Raw genomic sequence first — 13,917 nt, forward strand, 5'->3', positions numbered from 1 at the left:
ACTTTTCTCGGAGATGGCTAAACCGATTTTCTCAAACTTAGATTCAAATGAAAGGTCTTGTGGTCCCATACAAAGTTCCTGAATATTATTTGGATCCGACTTCCGGTTCGGGAGTTATGAGGTAAAATGTGCAAAAAAAGAAAATATGTTTTATAACTTTTCTCATAGATGGCGCGACCGATTTTCACAAACTTAGGTTCAAATGAAAGGTCCTGTGGTCCCATACGTAATTCCTGAATTTCATACGGATCCGACTTCCGGATCCGGGAATAAAGGGTAAAGTGTGTTAAAAATTTTATACCATCAATGAAAAGGGCGAAAAACCGTAAAAAGTTTTCTAAATCGACCTCAAATCTTCTTCAATTGATAGTTTTTATATGGTCAAACAAACCGATTTCGGTTATTCTTTTAATAATCGAAGAAAATTATTTTGAAGAATATCACAGTATTATATATGATAGTATGATTGATATAAGAAAGGCATCATTACACCACTAGGTGGAATAAAACAGGTTTTTTTCACTTTTCTCGGAGACGGCCAAACCGATTTTCATGAACTTAAATTCAAATGAAAGGTCTTATAACCCCACACAAAGTTCCTGAATTTTATTTGAATCTGACTTCCGGTTTCGGAATTACAGGGTGATAAGTGCAAAAAAATTTTAAAATAGATGCAGTTACTGTTTTCAGAGACAGTGGAACCGATTCTAATACAAAGTTTCTGAATTTTATTTTGATCCGACTTCCGGTTCCGGAGTTACAAGGTGATTTGTGAAAAAGATCTTATTTCAAATTACTTCCTCACTTTATTCAGAGATGGCGTAACCAATTTGCTCAATCTTAGGTCAAAATGAAAGGTCTTATAGTCCCAAACAAAACTTCCAAATCGGATCCGACTTCCGGTTCCGGAATTATAGGGTGAAGTGTGTGAAAAATTGGATACCGTCACTTGAAGTGGCGAAACAAAACACATAAAAAAAATCTTAGCTTGCCTCGAAACTATTCTAATCGGTAGCCATCGTCAATAGACAACCAAACAACCCGATTCTAGCTATGCTGGTTCTTGGTTTCTGATTCCGAATTCATCGGAAATGAAACGTAATATAATTTCTAAACTTGCCTCAAAACTATTCCAATCGATAGTCATTATCAGTAGACGGTCAAACATTAATTTGGATTTCCTTGTTCTTGGGTTTTTGATGAAGGACCGGAGATTGTAGCCATAGACTCAAAAATGGATCCCAGTCACTTATCTCGAACTAACTTCGATTATACTGGTTCCCAGATTCCGGTTTCGTAAGTAACTCCAAACACAACAGTGATACTCTTTTGGTTTCCTCAGAGATGGCCTAACCGACCTGAGTACTGTTTCACTCTGTAGGTTATACAAGTTTATGGACAACCCTTTTTTGTTTTTCAAGAGTCAAAGAATATTATTTTGAAGAATACCACACTTTTAATTATGAGAATATGAGACATATGAGAAAGGCATCATTACACCACTATGTAGATTAAAACATGTCACATGGGTGTCACTCGTATTCCGAAACTATTGAACGTATCTGCATTAAACAAACGGCACTTTACTCGTTAGGAGTCTTTCTTTGGTCAAAACTACAACCAAAAATATTTTTCATTCGCAAATAATAAATGCGCTTTAACTAGAATAAGTTTTTAGCTAAGTGCATCCACCATAACCCCAAATTGATATTCATTAAATGAATCTAAAAATTGTTTCATTTTAAATGTCATTGTGTTCAGTCGTATCTTGTATACAATTTTTGTCGTGAATACAACTTACTTTACTTTTGGACGTCTTGTCAAAATTTTCCCCGTACAAGAATGGGTAGAACTTAGCCGTGAATATCTCTAGTTGTACTCAGCCCAACAACTTAATTTTTTCTCCATGCTAAAGGAATAAGTAAGTTAAAAAGTGTGAAATAATAAAAAATTATAAAAAATTATAGTTTCCTAAAATGTTTGGTATCAGCGAGTATCAAAGAGAAAATGACATGTTAATGCAGAAAGTGACATTGCATTCCGCGTTACCAACGATACCACATTTCATTCAGTCTAGCCTGCGTAGTTGACTTTTAACATCAGTAAATTATTAGTTAAAGAACTAACTGATATTTTCTTCTATTGAAATTATTGTAATTCGCTTGCAGAAGAACAATGTTTTACTCTCTTTTGTACTGTCTCAATAATTTGTGTGTTGAAATATCGTGAATTCGTCATACTTTAGTATAGGTGCACCGTAACAATTCTAAAAGTAAAAAAAATGAAACCATGCACAATTCACACAATATATCAACTTATCAGAATTTTAGAAACTGAAGTGTGAAGTTTAATGAATTCTTCTAGTTTGCAGAGCTTGTTAGTTTGTGGGCATAAAAGCTTAATCCGACACTACTGGTCTCCCCTTTTCCTGTTCTGAATGCACCGAAAGTGGTGCAGAAAAACATATAAAAGTAGAACTCGCTTCGATTTCTCTTCGATGCTTGAACCGATTTTCACATATCTTGATTTGAATTAAAGCTCATATTATCTTTAAAACTGCTATGAAATTTTATCCGAATCCGACTTCCGGTTCCGCAGTTACAGGGCGATGAGTGTCAAAGTTTACATATCACCATATAGAATGACAATATGTACCAGACCGAAAGAAGGAGAAAACACAAAACAAACGATGCGGGCTTTGTCCTAATTCGTACACGCTATGAAGAAATCGAAACCGTAAAGGATGTCTGCTACTAGTGTGTAATATTGGTAAAAGACGGTTCTGCGGTTGATAAAAATTATAGCTACAGTAAGGGCTTCCTATTTCATCTGAGCTCCTATTTCCATCACATCCCTTCATCCCATTACTTTAAACATGAATAATATCTTACAACGTACCTGAACCAAACTGTGAAATGTTTTAAAATGATTATTCAAGTGTGACAATACTTCCTCATTGGAAGAAATGGGTTTAAATTCTTCGGTGATCGTTTTTCTTATTTAAAACAAACTCACTTCTCAATTTAGGTTGAAAGTTTTTCAATTAGTTTACTTAATTGCGCTTTGTTTTTATCTTATTTGGTTTCGCAAAGTTGCCAAGTTTTCTCATAATGTCACAAAAATATTTTTTTTTCTTCTTCAAATTATCATCAACAAGTGTGTATTTTTTGGTATCCGTGACATTAGTTTAATTATATTATTGATATTTATATTTCAATAAAACTGTTTCGGCTTCGAATATTACCAGAAAGAGCGTGTTAATTTCTAAAGAAATAGCTATTGTGGCAGACCTAGTAGCGCTGGTTTCTTTCCGCTATATGTCACCAAAACGCTGTCAAGTGTGTGTACTTCATCGGCTGTGCACAGAGATGCCAGATATTTTCATAGAAAATATGTATCTGCTCTATCTGTTTTTACTAATAAAATGATTCAGTTCAAATTGGTTTAAAATTGTTATATAAATGTTTATCAGTGTTCATCATAAAATATTTGCACAAAAGATGTATATTTTAACATGTGATTTGTGCATTGATTAATAAACTTTTAAACAGAGAAAAGTCTAACTTTTTACTTCTCACTTTTTATGAACCTTTACAAATCTGTATTAGATTTAGAAAATCTGAATAAAATCTGTACTTTGATTTAAATCAGTATTAGAACGCAAAAATCTATACAAGGAATGTGAATCAATTCCCAATGTGGAGCAAGGCGAATTAAGCAGAAATATGAAAAAATCGTAGTGATTTTAATGGCTAAAACAGGTTTTTAAGGTAACGTCCTTACAAATGAGATAAAACTCTAAATAAGATAATTGATGATTTCGTTTGGAAAAGTTTTCTAGTAGTAATTTGGCATCTCCCAACATTTTATTTGGTTCAAATTAGAGAGCCCCTGGTTTGTAATGGGCTATTAAAAGTTTGCAATGGCAATCTGAGAAATCGGTGTGAGTTCCATTTCGAGGTTTATGATCGCTCTTTCCAGATATTCCGGAAATAGTCGAGTGTAGTCGAAGTAGATTAGTTCGACAAATATCTAACGAATTTAGCAAACTAGAAGAGTTTACTGAATAGTTTTAAAATACTTCCCTCTTCTTTATATCGTCACTTTTCATATGAAAGGTTTTCACGCTCATCACTTTGTAATTCCGGAACCGTCAATCCAATCCTGACAAAATTTAATACCAGTCTATGTCACTACACCGAAACCTCCATTTACGAACTAAACGGGGGTTCGTAAAAAGAAGTAGTTCGTAAAAAAAGTTTACGTTATTTGGAATTTACTTCGTAAAAAAAGTTTTGTGTGATTATTGTGGAAACCACGCATCATATGTTTATTTTCGGAACGGATGTGAAGAGTAAGCGCAAGAAAATGATGTTTGGGCTCGATTCAAAATTCAAGATGGCTACTTCCGGTTTGTTGATATTCCTTGAAAACCCTTACAATATAGTTTTTTTCGGAACGGGATTGATGAGTAGATATCAGAAAACGATGTTTGAGGTAGTTCTGAAATCCAAGATGGCGACTTCCGGTTTCTTGATATTCCTTGAAAACTCTTACAATATGGATATTTTCGGAACGGAATTGATGAGTAGATGTCAGAAAACGATGTTTGAGGTAGTTTTGAAATTCAAGATGGCGACTTCCGGTTTGCTGATATTCCTCGAAAACCCTTACAATATGAATATTTTCGGAACGGGATTGATGAGTAGATAACAGAAAATGATGTTTGAGGTGGTTCTGACATCCAATATGGTGACTTCCGGTTTCTTGATATTCCTTGAAAGCCCTTACAATATGGATATTTTCGGAACGGAATTGATGAGTAGATGTCAGGAAACGATGTTTGAGGTAGTTTTGAAATTCAAGATGGCGACTTTCGGTTTGCTGATATTCCTCGAAAGCCCTTACAATATGAATATTTTCGAAACGGGATTGATGAGTAGATATCAGAAAACGATGTTTGAGGTAGTTCTGAAATCCAAGATGGCGACTTCCGGTTTCTTGATATTTCTTGAAAACCCTTACAATATAGGTATTTTCGGAACGGGATTGATGAGTAGATGTCAGAAAACGATGTTTGAGTTAGTTTTGAAATTCAAGATGGCTACTTCCGGATTGTTGATATTCCTTGAAAACCCTTACAATATGAATATTTTCGGAACTGAATTGATGAGTAGATATCAGAAAACGATGTTTGAGGTGGTTCTGACATCCAATATGGTGACTTCCGGTTTCTTGATATTCCTTGAAAACCCTTACAATATGGATATTTTCGGAACGGAATTGATGAGTAGATGTCAGAAAACGATGTTTGAGGTAGTTTTGAAATTCAAGATGGCGACTTCCGGTTTGCTGATATTCCTCGAAAACCCTTAAAATATGGATATTTTCGGAACGGGATTGATAAGTAGATATCAGAAAATGATGATTGAGGTGGTTCTGACATCCAATATGGTGACTTCCGGTTTCTTGATATTCCTTGAAAACCCTTACAATATGGATATTTTCGGAACGGAATTGATGAGTAGATGTCAGAAAACAAGGTTTGGGGTGGTTCTTAGATCCAAGATGGCAACTTCCGGTTTCTTGATATTCCTCGAAAACCCTTACAATATTGTATGGGTTTTCAAAGAAAATCAACAAACCGGAAGTCGCCATCTTGGATTTCAGAACCACTTCAAACATCATTTTCCGACATCTAATCATCAATTCCGTTCCGAACATACCCATTTTGCAAGGGTTTTCATGGAATATCAATCAACCGGAAGTCGCCATCTTGGATTTAAGAACCACCTCAAATATCGTTTTCCGACATCTAGTCAATAACCCCGTTCCGAAAATACCCATATTGTAAGGGTTTTTCAGGAATATCAATCAACCGGAAGTCGCCATCTTGGATTTCCCAAATACCTCAACCATCATCTTCCGGAATCTACTATTTAAACCCGTTCCAAAAATACCCATATTGTAGTAGTTTCCATGGAGTCGGAAATCGCTTTCGATGAATGACAAAACCTCTTTTTACGAAGTAGGTTCGTAAAAAAAGTTTACGTTATTTGGGATTTGATTCGTAAAAAGAGGTACGTAAAAAGAGGTAACGTATAAAAAGTGTAAACGGAGGTTTGGGTGTATATGATTTATACGGGTAAAAATCGAATCGAATCGAATTAAATTACTAATTTCTTGCCATGGTTTGGCAATTTTATTAATTTATATACAAAGGGTGATTTTTTTGCTGGTACATTTCGGCAACACTGTTTTCAACAGATCATGCGTGAATCGTGTCTTGTGTTATTGTCAGCTTGTTCAGTTTGGTCTATAATTTAATCATGAATGGGCGCTGGTAAAGTTGGAGGAATGATCCCCTTTATTTTCGAAAAATTGTGTTAAGCTACGAAGCTCATTCCTGGTTGAATGGATACGTCAACAAGCAAAATTTCCGCATCTGGAGTGAAGATCATCCAGAAGCATCGTAAGAACTACTAATGCATCCCAAAAAAGTTGATGTTTGGTGGGGATTAAGGACCGATAACATTATTCATGAAATTCCGTCTAATATGTTGGAGAGAGTGTGCCAAAATTAGACACTGCGCATTTGCCACCTAAAGCGGAGCCGCGGTCTACATTTGCATGAAATCATCTTCAAACATTAAATTATACTGATCGTTCGATCGATTCCAATAAAGATTTCATTTTTTTTTCAATTTATTTGTGTTTTTTTTTTTAAATCAAATCCTAAACCTCTTAAAAACACTCTTTAATTTGGAATCGGCGCTCACACGAAGGTAAGAATAAGAGATACTAGCCAAAAAGGACCCCCCCCCCCCTTCCCTCCATTCTATTTTTCGTAGGATCTTTCTGCTATGCAATTTTGGCAGTTGTCGTTTACTGTAAAATATGAAAGAAAAAACTGAAAATATCTTTAGGCAGCTTATCGATGTAAGGTTTTTTCTTAGACTAAATAAGCATTTTAACCGTGTAAAACGTCTAATGGTCGATTTTTACTTAGTAACTAACTTTTAGCAGTGCTAATATCTCAACTCACGGTATAAATATGCAGAGAATCAGAGCCATTTCTTCGATTATTAAAACAAAATAAAGCATTGGGAAATGTTGTTCCAGTGGCGTTCTAGATAGAATTATTTCGAATTATTTTGATTCGTATGCTGGGAAAATTGAAAAATAATATGTAATCCAATAGCGATTATTGAAAATTGATTAGATTATTATTTCTAGCGTAAAAATTCATAATAAATTATAAATAATTTTTAATAAAACATTCCTGGACATTTTTGAATTTAATTTTAGTTAAGATATCATTTTATTTAGAAAAAAAATAGTCTAAATGAACTGATATTTCCATTTTAATATACGCTAAAATTGCAAATCGCCCCTCAGCTTCATTCTTAGAAATAGCTTTACGTGGTACCTTTACAGCTAAAAAGCTTACCAATAAGCAAACACACAAACCCAATCGCAAACCTGAAACGCTAAGCAATTCTCAGCAAAGCTTAAACTTGCATCGTACCTCACCAGGTTCATCACTTTACCGCCAGTAAATCTTTCGGTTCCCTGTCTTAGTTTTTGTTCTCAATCGAAACACTCACCTGTCAAGACGGTCGAGCCTGAGATCATGCATGCATACACCCTCACCATCGCTATCATGCACACAACAGCGGTGGATTTACCTGTGGAATCATTTTTTGAGAGAGCGACTGAGTAGCAGACCAAAAAGAATTCCAAGAAAGACCACAGTTGATCGGATACCGGACTGTTGCTGGCAAACAGCGATCACTCGCAGGTGTCTTGGTTTTGCACGTTCTCTCTTACGTTCGACTTACGACGTCGATCACGAGAGGTTGGAGAGTTTCTCACCTGCATTTTCTTGGTGTAGGTGTGCTGCCAGGCAGACGGCAATTCGGTTGTGCGCGGTGTGCAAAAGAAAAAATACACGTCGGCAGCTATTCCAGAGTCAGCTTGCGCCGTGATCAGACGCCCGTTCGTGTAGTGTAGATTGTTCGCGAATTCTCCGTCTACGGGTTATCCCCTTTGAGAAGTGGGAGTGAAAAGAGAGGAGGAACTAAATAACAATAAGCGTTGTGCGGTGGCAGTTTGACAGCGGAATATGCAAATGATAAAACTGTGGTGACCGACGACAAGATTAGAACCGGAAGAAAGTGCCGTGGCTGATCGATCACGGGACGGAAACTGTCGACGTGTCTTGCATGTTTTGCGTGTGTCACCGTGTGACGTCCGTCTCTGGAATATTCGTTCCGTGGAAGTTACTGGACGAAAAAAAAAAGGTGAAGTAAGGGGAGTGAGAACGGCATTCAAACGTAACCCGTGGCGCAGGGCGAAAGGGTGTCCTGATTGTGCCTGGAAGTTCGCAGTGATCGTGAATTATTCAAGCGTGTGCATTCAGATTTGATATTCTGTTCCTAAAATGAAAGTCGTAAAAGTGTGAGAAAAAGGTTCCGTGATTCGAGGGAAAATCATCCAGCCATATTTGAGGTTGCTTGCTTAACTATTCACTCGTTGTCTTTTTCTCGCCTTGATCCGGTCGCTCAGTGAATATGGTGGTCAGAAAGAGCGCGCAATATACGTGATCGGAATGTGGTGCCTGTGAGGCTTTCGATCCAGTGAGTGTATTTATTTACGGGTGTAATTTTTCGGCAGTGTTGGTGTCCCAAGTGCCCGGATTAAGAGAGGCCCGAACCCTGCGCAAGAGTCATAGCAGTGTGCTGGTGTGGTTTTCTTCCTTCTCGTCCACCCGGACACTTCCAGAGAGTTCTTAGCTAAGTGGCCATTGGTTTCGCACCGCTGGATACCTGTTTGTGGACAGACACGCACTCTGTCTTGGAACGAAACGAAGAAAACGAATATCGAGTTTGGATTCTTTTGGTTGCTAAGAAGAAGTGCGTTCTTCTGAAGCAGAACCTCGACCGCTCATATGAAAGTTCGAAATATGGGAGACTCGACGCCAATCTGTCGCTGTCGTGTACTCTATCTTGGCAGTGCCGTGCCTCGTCAGAGCAAGGATGGCTTACAGGGCATCCAGGAACCGCTACGGAGTCTTTACCCTTCCGAGGGAGCAATCGGTGCCAAGGGGATTGATTCTTGGTTGAGCGTCTGGTCCAATGGAATCCTTCTGGAAAACGTGGATGAGAATCGTAAACAGGTTACCAGATTCTTCCCGATCGACTCCCTGCACTACTGCGCTGCGGTGCGACAGGTTCTGATCCCGGAACGAGGAAACAACAATCCGGAACCGAAATTTCTCCCGCTGGATTCACCCTTTGCGCGGACACCTCGCGCTCAGCATCCACCGATCTTCGCAGCAATTCTACGACGAACCACCGGAATCAAGGTGCTCGAGTGTCACACGTTCATCTGCAAACGGGAAGCAGCCGCTAATGCGTTAGTGCGTTGCTGCTTTCATGCCTATGCCGACAATTCGTACGCACGCCAGCTGGAAGGATCCGGCAGCGGAAGCTCGAACAGTGTCTACGGCACGATCGGTGGCAAATCCAACGGAACGGCAGACGGCGGCTGGAGATCACGTGCCGGCAGTACCACAACGCTGAACAGCGTCGGTGTTAGCAGTCGGCAGCCAATTAACGGCGTTGGCGAGGCGTACACGGTGAAAAATCGTAAGTATTTTTGAATACGCAATTTGACTGCCTTTGCCGGTTTTGCACCGGTGGAACCCCGGTTGCGGATTGGGTGGGGTTGCTTTCGAAAACAATTCGGGTCCAATTGGTTCTGCTATCGTGATCAGGAAAGTCGAGCCGATTTGCACCCGCCAGGGCGTAACGGTTGAAATTGAAATTAGCGGCAACCACGGCCAGTAGGAAAGTAGAACTTGGCCTTACTAATGCAGTGACGATTGCTTTCGACTGTACGTCGTCCGTCGACTGTTTTGCCGTGACATGAGCTGACGGGAAATAGCTAGGCAATTAGGGGTGTGAAATTGGCATACATGCCAAAGGTAATCGATACTTTTTCGATTGAATTTAGAAACGAAAAAGATGTCATGGCCTACTTCTCTTCGCGATTCCTGGTAGTTGTAGATGCGGTGCAAGTAAATCGCTACCATGCCGATGGCATTTGCAATTGTTGTGACGATGTATGCGCGAAAGGCGCATTTAGTCACGTTTTTTCCGACCCACCTAGACGCAATCATTTCTAGCCTGAGTTGCGCTAACCGAACAAATGCCAATGTTTCATTTTGGGAGTACGATCCCGTAATGGTAAAGGTCATTTTTAGAAATTCTTTGCGTACAAGGTAACCAACTAACCACAGCTCGTCCATATAGTTTTTTTGCGACTCGCTGTAAGTTAGCCATTCAGTCATACTTTTGCGCTTGAAAATCAAAAAAAAATCTCATTAGCATTTTGTTAACCAAGCCGATAATTTAAACTGTTGCGAAAACTGCCGACTGCGGTTTTGCTGCTACTAGCAAGACATTTCATAAACCAAAGACTGGTTGGCTACTCGCACCTCGCTACAGCACCTAACAATATTTTTGACACGCCGAACAATGAGCCAATTTATTGGAACCCATCACTTCCATTCGTGCGAAACAAAAACAAAAAAAAAAGACTGGCAGCTTTTCGACTGCAACACCATTCTACAGGTCATCCAGGTGTAACCTTGACTGCCAGCACGCATGCTGTGCAATGGTTATAAAATTGCTAATAAATTTTCCTTCTTTGCCGAAGGGTCGCTGTTTTGCAAGCCTGATCGCGGAGCGTTTTGGTTTTCGGAAATGCACCAAAATGTTCAAAAGCGTTCAACACAGCAGGCAGTTTGGCAATTTGGCAATTTTGCACGTACCGCGCATTTTAAGGTTGAGCTTTGTGCGGCTGTCGCAGTATGATGCCATCTAAGCCAACCGAACTTGTAGGATAACTCGTTTGGTCCATGGAGCGTTCAGTCAGTCAGTCAGTCAGTCAGTCGGAGCGGTGAGAGGCTACCGGAGCCCCTGCTTAACTGGGCGGTTGCACTTCGATGCAGCATTTCAATGTCATCGTCACCGCGCAGTGCTGTGTCTCTTTTATTTCTTCGAGCTGGTAGGCTGGCTACCGCACGGAAAACCGGTTTGCTACGGATGCTGGTGTCGGTGAAGTCACGTTTATATTCGGTTGGCACTGGACACGGTTTCGCGTCCAGACAAAGTGACCCGCGGAGTTCGCCAGCGCAAATAAGAAAATTTTGTTGCATTCAACAAAAGTTGACGTACACCAGCATGAAAAAAGTTGGAAATTTCGACATTAAAATAATTTATTTGGCTATAAACTGAAAAGATCTGCACATTTGAATAACTTCAAATGGATGGTAAAGGACGTTACTAAAAACTACAATTTGGAATTTTGGATTATATACACAAACATAAATGTTTGGAAGTTCCGTAGACTACAATTTCCCTGAATTTAGATTCGAATTCATTTAAGTTTCGGAATAACGAAGAAAAAAATGCAAATTTATGAAATATGTGCGAATTTATGAAATTTTCGCCGGAAATTTTTTAGCCGATTTATACAAACTAAGAAGCCAACAGAAGGTCTTGAAATTTAAAGAAAAAACGAAAAGTTGATCCAGATACGATTAGCGAAAATTTTCAATTTCATGAGTATTTTTTCACAAGCAATGACGAAACAAGGTGCACATTTTTATAAAACTTTTTGCTGAATTCATCTAGTTGGCAGATCTTGTTAGTTAATGAGTATGTTAAACTACTTTGGGACTACTAGTCTCCGTTTTCCGCTTCCGAAGGCAACGATAATAATGAAGAAAAGCTCTGGAAACGGAACTCACTTCGATTTCTTAGCAACGGATAAACCGATTTTCGCAAATCATGATTCAAATAAATCTCTCATTGTCTTGAAATATACTGTGCAATTTCATCCAGATCCGATCTCCGGTTCCGAAATTATAGGGCGATGATTGTCAAAACATTCAAATTCAAAATGACGATGCAAAACTAGTACGCGTCGGTACGTGCGGCTTTGCATCGTTCGCAGCGTGCTTTGTTACATTTTTTAGGTGAAAAGTATGTAACTTTGTAAATCTTTTATTCAATTTGTACCTACTTGTTAGTGTTATTACAAAATCATGATAACGATGCTTTTCTATAAAAGTACACTTATTGTCATTCTCATATAGAAAGTTTATGTAATCACTTGAAAAATTGACAGGTGAAAATTGGCCCAGAGGGCTAAGTGTTCTATATTATTCGAAACAGTGCATCGAGCTGAGCAATATATTTGTCTGTGTGGGTATCTGTGTGAGTATGTGTCAAATAATGTCACTCTTAAAATAAAAAAATCTCACAGTCCCATAGGTTGATTTTGAATTTCATCATGCTTTCATAGGGTAAAGTGTGTTTAAAATTCCACACCGTCATTTAGAGTGACGATGCAAAATAGGGTAAAATTCTTCTAGACTCAAATCTGATTCGATTTGTAGGCTATATTAGTTACTTTTCCCAGAGATGATTTCCACAAACAGGCTCAAACAAAAGTTCCTATAGTCTCATAGGTTTAGTTTCATCCGGGTCTTACTTCCGGTTCCAAATTTATAGGGTAAAGTGTGTTTAATTATTTAGTGCGACGATGCAAAATAAAGAAAAATTCGTATAAAATTGACTTAACAGTTTCTTATTTTATTCAAAATTGAGAAAAAAAATTCAACGGTATCTTCTAGTGCTATTTTTGGAAATATAAGTAATATTAGAAAGACATCATTTCACCACTAGGTGAATTAAAAAAAGTTTTTTTTTTATTTTAAACGAGTACAGATCGGATTCGGGTTTAAAAATGCTTTTTCGGGATCGGGTCGGGTACGGGTGAACATTTTTATTTTCTGTCGAGTACGAGTTGGGTACGGGTTTTGAAGAAAATTTGTTGTCGGGTTCGGGTCGGGTACGGGTAGTAGTTTTTATTAGTCGAGTTCGAGTTTAAGAAAATACTTATTCGACCATCTCCAGTGCATATCCCAGCATATAAGGGCGTAATATAGCTCGGAATGCACCAACCTCGAAATCGAAAATCTCAAAATGGGTGATGCCAAACGGACGCAAGAATCAATATTGTATGTAAATGAAATTGTTTTGTTGTTATTGACAACTTGCAACTGTTTCAAACATGAAAAATAAAATTTCATGTTCAAATTACTGATTTTATCGAAGAAGTATTAGAAAAATCTAAACGAAACGAAATGTAAGTTAAGACCAAAATATTAATGAATAAATAATGTATCACTCATAATCTGATTTACTTTATGGCTTAATGAAGCAATTAACGCATGTGAAAATGCTGTCTTTCGGGCGCAGAATCCGGGTAAGCTCAGTGGAAGCATTCAATGTAAACTTTGTAGCACTGATTACTGCGAGTAAGTTGTCTTAGTAAACGCAGTATTTGTCCAAAGCATTCGATGGCACGGAATCTTCGCTCATCTTTCATGCTTCAGATTCAGAATGTACTTTAAGAAACGTTGAAAAACGTATACACGTCGTCGGTAATATCTGTAATTTGTGATCATCGATTATGTATGAGGTTTTGGGGATTTTTAGACTATTTTAAACTCAGAAAATACAACAAAAAATTTAGAACTCAGACCGAGTCTCGGGGCCATTTTTGTCTCACCTCTTCGTTTCAGTTTTACGAGGTCATAACACAAACATAAATTATTTTATCATAGCCACTACACAGATAAAAATATTTTGTTAATTTACATCTATTTTAACGCACATATTTGGAGCAGACAAATAAACATAAAGTTACTTTACAATTCTGTACGATTCAATATAATTTAATCTCGAAATTAAGCGTTAATTTAAAGATTGAAAGAAGTTCTATTAATTGAAAATTCAATGCAATCCAATTTAGTTTTGCATCGATGATGGTTTTGAATCA

General features: G+C 38.0%; 1 protein-coding gene across 1 annotated transcript in view; it reads left to right on the forward strand.

Moving 5' to 3' along the window:
• Positions 1 to 7,969: 7,969 nt before the first annotated feature.
• Positions 7,970 to 13,917, forward strand: part of LOC131428123 (uncharacterized) — a 49,068-nt gene continuing 43,120 nt past the window's right edge. The window contains exon 1 of the mRNA XM_058591800.1: positions 7,970 to 9,650. Within this exon, the coding sequence (XP_058447783.1) occupies positions 8,951 to 9,650 (700 nt within the window). The 5' untranslated portion in view covers positions 7,970 to 8,950. The remainder of the gene's footprint in view (positions 9,651 to 13,917) is intronic.

This window comes from Malaya genurostris, chromosome 2 (genome assembly GCF_030247185.1).
Source record: "Malaya genurostris strain Urasoe2022 chromosome 2, Malgen_1.1, whole genome shotgun sequence".
In the NCBI taxonomy this organism is placed as follows: Eukaryota; Metazoa; Arthropoda; class Insecta; order Diptera; family Culicidae; genus Malaya; species Malaya genurostris.